The 11,887-nt window shown below is 43.7% G+C and overlaps 1 protein-coding gene across 1 annotated transcript in view; it reads right to left on the bottom strand.

Annotated features, from left to right (window-relative positions):
• Positions 1-11,887, bottom strand: part of hmcn2 (hemicentin 2) — a 159,784-nt gene that overhangs the window by 112,161 nt on the left and 35,736 nt on the right. Inside the window, exons 10-13 of the mRNA XM_061986104.1 lie at positions 6,165-6,286; positions 946-1,218; positions 515-656; positions 96-223 (exon numbers count right to left, since the gene is read on the bottom strand). Coding sequence (XP_061842088.1) covers positions 96-223; positions 515-656; positions 946-1,218; positions 6,165-6,286 — 665 coding nt within the window. The remainder of the gene's footprint in view (positions 1-95; positions 224-514; positions 657-945; positions 1,219-6,164; positions 6,287-11,887) is intronic.

Genomic DNA, 11,887 nt, shown 5'->3' with positions numbered 1-11,887 from the left:
AATCGTTATTATCAAAGGACATTTCTAATGGTCTGACAAGTGTTGTCATCCACCTTGCTAACCTGACCTACTAATGCAGGAACATGATGGACTACCTGCATAGGAAAGGGAGACAGACTGCGATGCGGTCCCGGCCACATTGCTTGCCAGACATGTGTAGTTCCCAGCATCCTCAGGGAGAGCCTCTCTTATGGTCAGAACTCCTTGTTGGTGTAGACTCATCCTGCATCAGGTAATTGGCAGAATTCACAATACTTGATTACATGTGCAGATGTACTGTAAAACAGGCGTTTGTACAAAGCCTTTTTGTTTCTCTTGTGTATAAAGCCATATATTTTTTCCTTCAATAAGCACACACGCTGGACCATGAAGTGCTTTGTGTTTGGCAAAAACAGACTGCAAAGCAGAACTCTCCACAATTCTACAAACAGGATGTGGCAATCTCTTGTAGCTAAAGTGGAATGTAATGAGTCCTTTGTGCCGGAGGTGTTGAGTGGGCTGAGAGTCCTCTTACCGCGGCCGATTAGCAAGAAACATGTTTCCATGGCTCCAGAAGAGCACGGGAGGGGGAGAGCCGGACGCTGAGCAGACGAGGCGGATTTCATCCCCTCGGGAGAAGACCTGGTTCTGGGGGTGAACTACCACAGAAGGTGCCTCTAGAGTACAAATGAAACAAAGACCAGTCACTCTTCGTCGAAAGGGTGTCATTTGTGACCTTATTGGATGGCGAGATCCATCTGAAAAGTCTGGGGTCGTGCCACAATAGAAACCACAAAGTTTAATGTGCATCTCATGAGGAACATTTCTGACAAGGATGTGACTCAGTCCAACTGAAGGATGGCTCAGCCTGCAATGGAAACCAGATGACAGCATCCTGACAGGAACCTAGGAGGTCTGTGTGTTAAGTGTTTAGACAGATGACCTTGGATTGTCTCCATGCCATACCTGGGACAAAGAGCCAAACTGTGATTCTGGCATCTCCGTGGGCGTTGGCGGCCGCACATTGGTACTCCCCGGCATCCTGGGTCCGCACACTGTTGATCTGCAGCGACGAGTTGGAAAGCAGCCTCACCCTCCCCGAGCGGGCTCGGACGGTGCGGCCCGCTCGATGCCAAGTCAAGTTGTAGCGCATGGAGCCCTCTACTTGGCAGGGTAGCACAGCCACACCTCCGACTAATGAAGTCACATTGACTGCTGGCTTCAGTACCGGAGGAGGCTCTGTTTTGAAGACGACATGACCACAATTTGAAAGCATCGGTGTGACAAAGAAAATATTTGGAAAGGTTTTGAGTGGTGCATGTTTAAGGTGCACCTGGTCAAACCCTTGCGTCCATCTGGGGCTTGAAACTTTTGCTGATTGAGGGGGGAGAGCACTACACAATAAGCTGAAAGCTGAATGAAGACGGAAAACAGAGCAGTGCCACTGGTGGCGACAGCTTTAGGCCGGATGCCCACTCCCTTAGCTCTCGTTGCAAGTCTTGCGTTGTATGTCGTAATTTGTACATGCTTAAAACATTTTCCTGGTCCCCCTCTCCTCCAGGAGTTTAGTTTGAGACCTGCTTTTTTTCTCCTCTCCCCCCCCCTGTTTACCATTTTTCCGATCTTTTTATGTGGTGACTCGATCAGTGTCTGTTCTTGTACGGGTTTGTACGGAAAATGTAACTTGTTGTACACTGCAAAAACTGAAATCTAAGTCATACTTGCCAACCTTGAGACCTCCGATTTCGGGAGGTGGGGGTGGGGGCGTGGTCGGGGGTGGGGTGGGGCGTGGTTGGGGGCGTGGTTAAGAGGGGAGGAGTATATTGACAGCTAGTCACCAAGTCAAGTATTTCATACATATTATATATATATATATATATATATATAGATATCTGCATCCTGAAAATATGCAAACAAAACTGTGTTTAGATAATTGATACTTCAAACTTGCATAAATAAATATTAAGGAATATAACATAACTTGGCTTCTGAGAGTTTCAAAATGTAATGAATAAAATGCTAAAGTTGTTGATAAACAAGCAATTATTTTAATAATTAAATATGGTCATTTTAAATGAATTATTATGATAATTTAAAATCAATTATTTGAAATATGTTTATTTGAATGTATAATTCTATGGCTGGATGTAATAAGGAGTCACGAAAAAGTACAAATAAAAATACAATTAATTTTGATGTTTTTAGCAAAATATAGTAAAAATGTATTTAGTTTTTGTTTTGTTTTTAATTAATAAATATATTTATTTTTAGGTAAAATAAACATAATAATACAATTTATCTCTAGTCTGAATGATTTAGTTCTTGTCACCCTGTTGTCCTCCCGTCATGAAAAAAGGCTGTCCTCACTCAGGTCCGCATGGAGCTGGAGGGGGCGTGGCTTCCAGCTCCGGCTGAAAATCGGGAGATTTTCGGGAGAATATTTGTCCCGGGAGTTTTTTGGGAGAGGCGCTGAATTTCGGGAGTCTCCCGGAAAATTCGGGAGGGTTGGCAAGTATGATCTAAGTAAGATTTAAATATGTCAAATAGGGGTGATATTTGCTTATTTTCTGTCTGATAAGATAATTCTTCTCACTAAGCAGATTTTATGTTAGAGTGTTTTACTTGTTTTAAGGGTTTTGGTCCTAAATGATCTCAGTAAGATATTACAGCTTGTTGCTGAGGTTTTATGACCTATATTGAGTAAAACATGCTTGAAACTAGAATATCAAGTGTTGCAAAGCTGTGTCATCAACACTCACAAATATAAAACTACTTTTTTAAAGTAATCATTTCTTATTTCAAGCATGAAAAAAAAAAATCATGACTTTGACACAATTGTGTCTCATAATTAAAACGGATGACAGCCAAATGGACTTTGCTGTTTTATTTTCAATGAAACAATAGAAAACACGTACTCATATAGTAGTACAGTAAACTGACAGTTAATATGTAAACATTTAACATGTGACATTTCTAACAATTTTGAACAGAAATAGTTCACGCACATTCAGATAAATTCCTCAAAATTACAATTAAAAACATTTTGGCCGGGGGCCGGGCTGTATATATGCGCACTAATTGACCGAAAGAGCACGCACTCGGCGCGATGATGTCATGTTATCGATGGAAAAATGCATTTTTAGACCATATGATTTGCCAGAGCGGCTAGGAGACCCCGTGAGTAACACGCGGTTGCCTTGTTGTCTTTCCATTAAGAACAATAAATTAGTTTTTAGTATAAGTTTGCTGGTTTCAAGAAATGTCAAGATAATGGCACTAGCATTTACTTAATTTAAGAATATTTTTCAACATATTGAGCAAAAAGATCTCTTTTTTTTCTACCAAGAAAAGTGCACTTTTTATTAGTGAGAATATACTTATTTTAAGGTATTTTTGGGTCCATTGAGGTTAGCTAATTTTACTTGTTTTGGAAAGTCTTGACAAGCCAAATTTTCTTGTTCTATTGGCAGATCATTTTGCTTAGTTCAAATAAAATACCCCTCTTTTTTTTTTTTTTTTTTTTTTTTTTTTGAACACTGACTTTTTGCAGTGTACTTTTTAAGTCCAATGACCATAAAGTTCCATTCATCCAAGACTTAAAAAGTGATATAGTATTTTTTTTTTTCTTTTCGAAAGACCCTTCTTTTTCTATTTTACACCTGTAATTTAAATCCCCGAAGGCTAGTGTGAGTCTAATATAAAACACATATATATGTTTTATTCCATACCTGAAGTACAAACCATAAAGTACTGTGCCAAAAGTGTGAAACTATGGCGCCAAAACAGTGCCTAAAAACGACATTCTGCGTTATCGGGAGATTATTTTAATGTAACTTTGTATGCATGTTCGAAATAAAGTAAACTAAAACTAAACTATTTCTGCGTGCAGACTCATTTTGTGCGCATGCTAACTAATTTTATGCTTCCGAACCCTTTTGGCACTTAGGCTGGGCATTGACTAAATGGCCCAGAAACTTCCCTCCTTTCTGATTGGTCACTTTTTAACACCTGCTGTCTCCTCAGAGCCAATCCAAGGGTAAATAACCCATTATATCATTTGTTATGAAGTAAAGTGCAGAAAATAAAAACACACACATTTAATCACTGGCACCATAGGCGCCGATCCCGACAATGCCGAGCACCCACATTGGATTTAACATTAAGGCCCAAGCTGTTTGTTTACATGCTTTTTTTAATTTATCTTTGTTATTTGAGCTGCGGTGGCCACGCCCGGGAATCATTTTTGGTGATTTAACCCCCAATTCCAACCCTTGATGCTGAGTGCCAAGCAGGGAGGTAATGGGTCCCATTTTTATAGTCTTTGGTATGACTCGGCCGTGTTTTGAACTCACAACCTACCGATCTCAGGACGGACACTCTAACCACTAGGCCACTGAGTAGGTTATATATCCAGAAAAAGCGTTTTGCCAGTCGAAAATATGAAGCCACGTTGATGTAACACGTGGCTTGGCATTGTCTTGCTGAAATAAGCAGGGGCGTCCATGGTAACGTTGCTTGGATGGCAACATATGTTGCTCCAAAACCTGTATGTACCTTTCAGCATTAATGGCGCCTTCACAGATGTGTAAGTTACCCATGCCTTGGGCACTAATGCACCTCCATACCATCACAGATGCTGGCTTTTCAACTTTGCGAATAACAATCCGGATGGTTCTTTTCCTCTTTGGTCCGGAGGACACGACGTCCACAGTTTCCAAAAACAATTTGAAATGTGGACTCGTCAGACCACAGAACACTTTTCCACTTTGTATCAGTCCATCTTAGATGAGCTCAGGCCCAGCGAAGCCGACGGCGTTTCTGGGTGTTGTTGATAAACGGTTTTCGCCTTGCATAGGAGAGTTTTAACTTGCACTTACAGATGTAGCGACCAACTGTAGTTACTGACAGTGGGTTTCTGAAGTGTTCCTGAGCCCACGTGGTGATATCCTTTACACACTGATGTCGGTTTTTGATACAGTGCCGTTTGAGGGATCGAAGTTCACGGTCATTCAATGTTGGTTTCCGGCCATGCCGCTTACGTGGAGTGATTTCTCCAGATTCTCTGAACCTTTTGATGATATTATGGACCGTAGATGTTGAAATCCCTAAATTTCTTGCAATAGCACTTTGAGAAACGTTGTTCTTAAACTGTTTGACTATTTGCTCACGCAGTTGTGGACAGAGGGGTGTACCTCGTCCCATTTTTTGGGAAGCTGTTTTTATACCCAATCATGGCACCCACATGTTCCCAATTTGCCTGCACACCTGTGGGATGTTCCAAATAAGTATTTGATGAGCATTCCTCAACTTTATCAGTATTTATTGCCACCTTTCCCAACTTCTTTGTCACGTGTTGCTTGCATCAAATTCTAAAGTTAATGATTATTTGCAAAAAAAAATGTTTATCAGTTTGAAAATCAAATATGTTGTCTTTGTAGCATATTCAACTGAATATGGGTTGAAAATGATATGCAAATCATTGTATTCCGTTTATATTTACATCTAACACAATTTCCCAACTAGCTTAAAATTCCTGTTAATTTTTAGATTTAGAAATCTTAATTTAGGATGTCTTTCCAAGTAAAATTAACTAGCTGCATGGACAGATAATTTCACTAGTTGTTAGTATTTTTTCCTATAATCTTATTGTGGCGGGGGGGGCGTGGCCTGCGGGCCTGCCGCAGAACGGGGTGTGCCAGGACCGGCCTCGAAGACAGCGACAGGTGCGTAGATGGCCCAGGTGGGCCTTATGATCTAATCACCTGTCTCCTTTATTAGCAGCAGCCGAGAGGAGATACGGGGTTGGAGCTGGAGTGAGAGCGAGCGAGAAAGAGACACGAAAAGCAACGAAAGCAACCTGCTGCACAAACTTATAACAAAATAAAACAGTATTGTAACTCTGATCCGGGCTCTCATGGCGGTATTTGGTGGTCTGCGGAACCCACTGGAGGGCAACCTCCACACTTGTATTTTTATCTTATATTCTGTCAGACATTTTTTGCAGTGTAGGCGTTTAAAGTGACCAATCAGAAAGGGGGAGAGTTGCTGGGCTGCCTATTCAATGCCCGCCCATATGTGCAAAAAAGGATGAAACTGGCACTGTTTTGACGAATATGGAACAAACCTCCACAAGTAACTGAGGAAATGCAGGCAAGTGTGGCTTGACTGTGTAAAAAGTGCCATACCTCGAACAGTCAGCTGGGTTAAGGCGCGTCCTTGTCCCGCTCCACTCTGCGCCGTGCACTCATATAGACCTTCATCCTCTGCTGAAGCGCGGTCAATCTCCCATGATGTAGTGGCAGATTTTCTGATATAAAGACAGGCAGCAACAAGGTCATCGTCATTTTCAGTTAGAACTCAGGCACACAAAGTACCAACTAATCAGAAGCAGACTTTTATAAAGACACTTTGATTGATCAAGACCATAGTCCAGGGGTCGGCAACCCAAAATGTTGAAAGAGCCATATTGGACCAAAAATACAAAAACAAATCTGTCTGGAGCCGCAAAAAAATTAAAAGCCACATTACATACAGATAGTGTGTCATGAGATATAAATTGAATTAAGAGGACTTAAAGGAAACTAAATGACCTCAAATATAGCTACAAATGAGGCATAATGATGCAATATGTACATATAGCTAGCCTAAATAGCATGTTAGCATCGATTAGCTTGCAGTCATGCAGTGACCAAATATGTCTGATTAGCACTCCACACAAGTCAATAACATCAACAAAACTCACCGTTCATGCACAACGTTAAAAGTTTGGTGGACAAAATGAGACAGAAAAAGAAGTGGCATAAAACACGTCCTAGAAAGTCGGAGAAAGTTATACATGTAAACAAACGGTGAGTTCAAGGACCGCCAAAATTAGTAGGACAAAACGGCGCTCGCCAAATACTCGAATCAGTGAAGCATGTTTAATATAAACAGTGTGCTTTATAACAATTAGGGAGGCTTGTGTCATGTTTGTCCTCCTACAGAAACCATATTAAAACAAAAAATACATTTTTTTCCCCCTTCATCTTTTTCCATTTTTCATACATTTTTTAAAAAGCTCCAGAGAGCCACTAGGGCGGCGCTAAAGAGCCGCATGCGGCTCTAGAGCCGCGGGTTGCCGACCCCTGCCATAGTCAATGCCATTTCTAGCCTGCTCCCTGCTAAGAGTATTTAAGGTGCAGTGAATTAAGTGTTGCAGCATATATATATATATATATATATATATATATATATATATATATATATATATATATATATATATATATATATATATATACAGTGTATACAGCAATGTTAATATTTAATTACATGTCCCTTGGCAAGTTTCACTGCCATAAGGCGCTTTTGGTAGCCATCCACAAGCTTCTGGTTGAATTTTTGACCACTCCTCTTGACAAAATTGGTGCAGTTCAGCTAAATGTGTTGGTTTTCTGACATAGACTTGTTTCTTCAGCATTGTCCACACTTTGGGAAGGCCATTCTAAAACCTTCAATCTAGACTGATTTAGCCATTCCTTTACCGCTTTTGATGTGTGTTTGGGGTCATTTTCCTGTTGGAACACCCAACTGCGTTTGGCCACAATACCCAGCAATATGTTTGGAGGAGAAAATGTGAGGCCTTTAATCCCAGGAACACTATACCTACCGTCAAGCATGGTGGTGGTAGTATTATGCTCTAGGCCTGTTTTACTGCCAATGGAACTGGTGCTTCACAGAGAATACATGGGAAAATGAAAAAGGAGGATTACCTCCAAATTCTTCAGGACAACCTAAAATCATCAGCCCGGAGGTTGGGTCTTGGGCGCAGTTGGGTGTTCCAACAGGTGAATGACCCCCAAACACACGTCGAAAGTGGTAAAGGAATGGCTAAATCAGGCTAGAATTAAGGTTTTAGAATGGCCGTCCCAAAGTCCACACGTTTAACGTGTGGATTTGATTTTAAGGATCCCCATTAGCTGGTTGCCTCAACAACCCACTAGTCTTCCTGAGGTCCACAATTCAATACAATAACAAGTAAAAGCATATAATAATAATAATAACTACACAATACAGAAAAAAATAAAAAAAATAAAAGCATCAATAAGTAAACAAGCAAACAATTTACAGTCACAAAATAATAATTACCATATAAATATAACTACACAATATAAAACCAAACAAATCATCAACGAGCAGACTAATTTAAAGACTCAGCTAAAATATTACTCTCTTTTTAAAAACCTGTTTACTTTCAATGCCGGTGAGAATTTCAGGCAGGTTATTCCAGAGCGATAACGATCTATAAATAAAAGATTTCCGCAAAGCATTCTTCCTGGGACGAGGGAGTATAAAATGCCCCTCACTGGACGCCCTGGTATTATGATTATGTATAGTGCTACTGTGAACTATTTGGGCCATGAGAAAAGCAGGAGTTTTACTACTGGTTACTGATTTGAACAATATTAGAGTATTAGCTGACAACCTGTTCTGCACTGTTAGCCAGGAAAGAGAAGCATGCATTTGGTTCACATTGGTTCTTAGTGAACAACCAAGAACCAGCCTTGGACAATGCTAAAGAAACAAGTCCATGTCAGAAAACCAACACATTTAGCTGAACTGCACCAATTTTGTCAAGAGGAGTGGTCGAAAATTCAACCAGAAGCTTGTGGATGGCTACCAAAAGCGCCTTATGGCAGTGAAACTTGCCAAGGGACATTTACCATATTTTTCGGACTATAAGGATGCTTTACATTAGTTTTGGATGATACCACAAATTTGGGTATCGATCCGATACCAAGTAGTTACAGGATCATACATTGGTCATATTCAAAGTTCTCATGTGCCCAGGTACATATTCCCTGAGTTTATAAACATAATATACATTTTAGAAAAACGAAAGAAGATGTTGTGATGTCAAAAAATATCAATGTAATCATAGTAGTAGTGACTATATACGTGCCTGTACTTGGTATCATTACAGTGGATGTCAGGTGTAGATCCACCAATGGCGTTTGTTTATATTTTGACGCCGGTGAGCTACGGTGTGTAGTGAAACATGTTTAGCTATTCCTCGTCCTGCAGGGATGATACTTGTAAGAACCTTACTTTAGAAGAAGAATCAGAATCAGCTTTATTGTCATTACGCAAGGTAACGAGATTGAGGCCATTCCATACAGTGCGATGTGTGCATGCTAGAAAAACAATGTGCAAATATATAAAAATATAAAAAATGTAGAAGTGCAATGAATATGGTGTGAAATGAATATATACATGAAAAAAACAAAAACAAAAACAGTGTGGTTGGTGGAATGGGTTATTGCACCGAAGAGAAGGCAGTTATGAGGGACAATGGGGCAGTCCGTTCAGGATGGTTATGGCCCTGGGGAAGAAGCTGTTCTTTAGCCTGTTTGTTTTGGTTTTAATGCACCTGTAGCGCTTCCCAGAGGGCAGCAGGTGGAACAGGTCAGAGCCAGGGTGGGTGCTGTCCTTGATGATGGCACTGGCTCTGTTGAGGCAGCGGGAGGTGTAGATGTCCGTCAGAGAGGGGAGAGGGCGGCCGATGATCTTCTGAGCCGTCTTGACCACTCTTTGCAGCCTCTCCCTGTCTGCTGCAGTGCAGCTGCCGTACCATACCGTAATACAGTAGGTCAGCAGGCTCTCGATGGACGAGCGGTAGAAGGTCAGCAGCAAGTCAGGCTTCAGGTTGTACTTCCCGAGGACTCTAAGGAAGTGTAGCCGCTGCTGAGCCTTCTTGATGATTGATGTGGTGTTGACTGTCCAGGAGAAGTCATTGGAGATGTGGACTCCAAGGTACCTGAAGGTGTGGACCCTCTCTACACGCTCGCCGTTGATGTAGAGGGGGGCAGGGTCGGTGCTGCTCCTCCTGAAGTCGACGATGATCTCTCTGGTCTTGCTGGTGTTGAGAGCGAGGTTGTTCTCCGAAGACCAGGCCGTCAGCTTCAGGACCTCCTCTCTGTAGGCAGCCTCGTCACCCCTGGAGATGAGCCCGACCACTGTGGTATCGTCGGCGAACTTGACGGTAAGGTTGTCACTGTGGGCCGGACTGCAGTCATGGGTGTAAAGGCAGTAGAGGAGGGGGCTCAGCACACAGCCCTGTGGGGAGCCGATGCTCAGCGTGCGGGAGGATGAGAGGTGCGGGCCAAGTCTCACATTCTGGCGTCGGTCCGTTAGGAAGTCCCTTATCCAGGCGTTTGTGAGAGGGGGGAGGCCAAGAGTGTCCAGTTTATTGCAGAGTCTGTCCGGGATTATTGTATTGAAGGCAGAGCTATAGTCCACAGAGAGCATCCGGACGTAGCTCTGCTGCTGCTCCAGGTGGTTCAGAGCAGAGTGGAGAGCAACAGCGATGGCGTCCTCTGTGGACCTGTTCGCCCGGTATGCGAACTGGTGGGGGTCGAAGTCTGGAGGGATATGGTCCTTGATGTGCTGGAGAACAAGTCGCTCGAAGCACTTCATGATTACCGGAGTGAGGGCCACTGGTCGGTAATCATTCAGGCTGGTGATGGGAGACTTCTTCGGCACCGGGATTATTGTAGATGACTTCAGACAGGATGGGATGACTGCCTGAGCCAGGGAGAGGTTGAAGATCCTGGTGAGGGGGGGAGCAAGCTGGTGGGCGCACGTCCTGAGCACCTTTCCAGGTACTCCGTCTGGTCCGGTAGCCTTCCTGGGGTTCACAGCCAGGAGCACTCGTCTGACACTGTGCTCCTGTACAGTGAGTGGAGTGGCGCCGGAGCCCGGTGGGGGCGGGGGCAGGGCTGGAGCAGATGAGTGTCGCTGGGGGGTTTCGAAACGGGCAAAGAAACAGTTAAGCTCCTCTGCCAGTGTCGCACTCTGATCCGCAGTTGTCATATTGCAGCCTCTGAAGTTCGTGATGTCATGAATGCCCCGCCACACCTCCCGTGAGTTTTTGCTGGACAGATGGGACTCTATGCACCTCCTGTGGTCCGCCTTTGCTTTTTTAATCCCTCTCTTCAGGTCGGCTCTAGCAACACTGTACAGTGCCCTGTCCCCTGACCTGAAGGCTGCGTCGCGGGCCCTGAGGAGTGTGCGGACCTGGCTGGTCATCCAGGGTTTCTTGTTGGGGTAAACCCGGATGGTTTTTTCCACAGTCACATTCCCGATGCAGAACTTTATGTAGTCCAGCACCGTTCCTGTGGCTGTCTCCAGCTCCTGTTGTTGGAAGAGGTCCCAGTCTGTGTGTTGAAAGCAGTCCTGAAGTTTGGGGAGTGCATCGTCAGGCCAGGTCATAACAGTCTTTGTGATAGGCCTGGCCTGGCGTCTGATGGGGGTGTAGGTAGGAGAGAGCAGGAGGGAAAGATGGTCTGACTGTCCAAGCTGGGGGAGGGGTGTAGCTCTGTACGCGTGCTTTATGTTGGTATACACGTGGTCCAGGGTGTTCTTGCCCCTTGTAGAACACTTCACGTGCTGGTAGAACTTAGGGAGTACAGTCTTCAGATTGGCCTTATTAAAATCCCCTGCTATGATATGAACACCGTCGGGGTGGGCCCGCTGCTGTTCGTTGACGGTGTTCAGCAGAAGAGAGAGCGCTGTGTTTACTTTGGCGTCCGGTGGAATATACACAGCCGTGATGATAACAACAGACAGCTCTCTCGGGAGAAAAAAAGGCCGACATCTAACAGACATGTACTCCACGTCCGGGCAACAGTGCTGTTTAGTGATTGTCCCGTTGTTGCACCAGTTCTCATGCACGTAGATACAGAGCCCCCCTCCTCTGCTCTTACCGGAGTCCTTAGTTCTGTCCCGGCGGAGCAGAGTGCGTCCGGCTAGCTGCATGCTAGCATCGGGTATTTCCGGGTGAAGCCAGGTTTCGGTGATAATCATAGCATAACAGTCCCGAACATAGCGGTTTCCAGCAAGTTGTAACTCCAGGTCGTCCATCTTCTGTACA

The sequence above is a fragment of the Nerophis lumbriciformis genome, linkage group LG12 (genome assembly GCF_033978685.3).
Source record: "Nerophis lumbriciformis linkage group LG12, RoL_Nlum_v2.1, whole genome shotgun sequence".
In the NCBI taxonomy this organism is placed as follows: Eukaryota; Metazoa; Chordata; class Actinopteri; order Syngnathiformes; family Syngnathidae; genus Nerophis; species Nerophis lumbriciformis.
The sequence above is the reverse complement of the archived record's forward strand: the minus strand, read 5'-3'. Positions and strand labels throughout refer to the sequence as shown.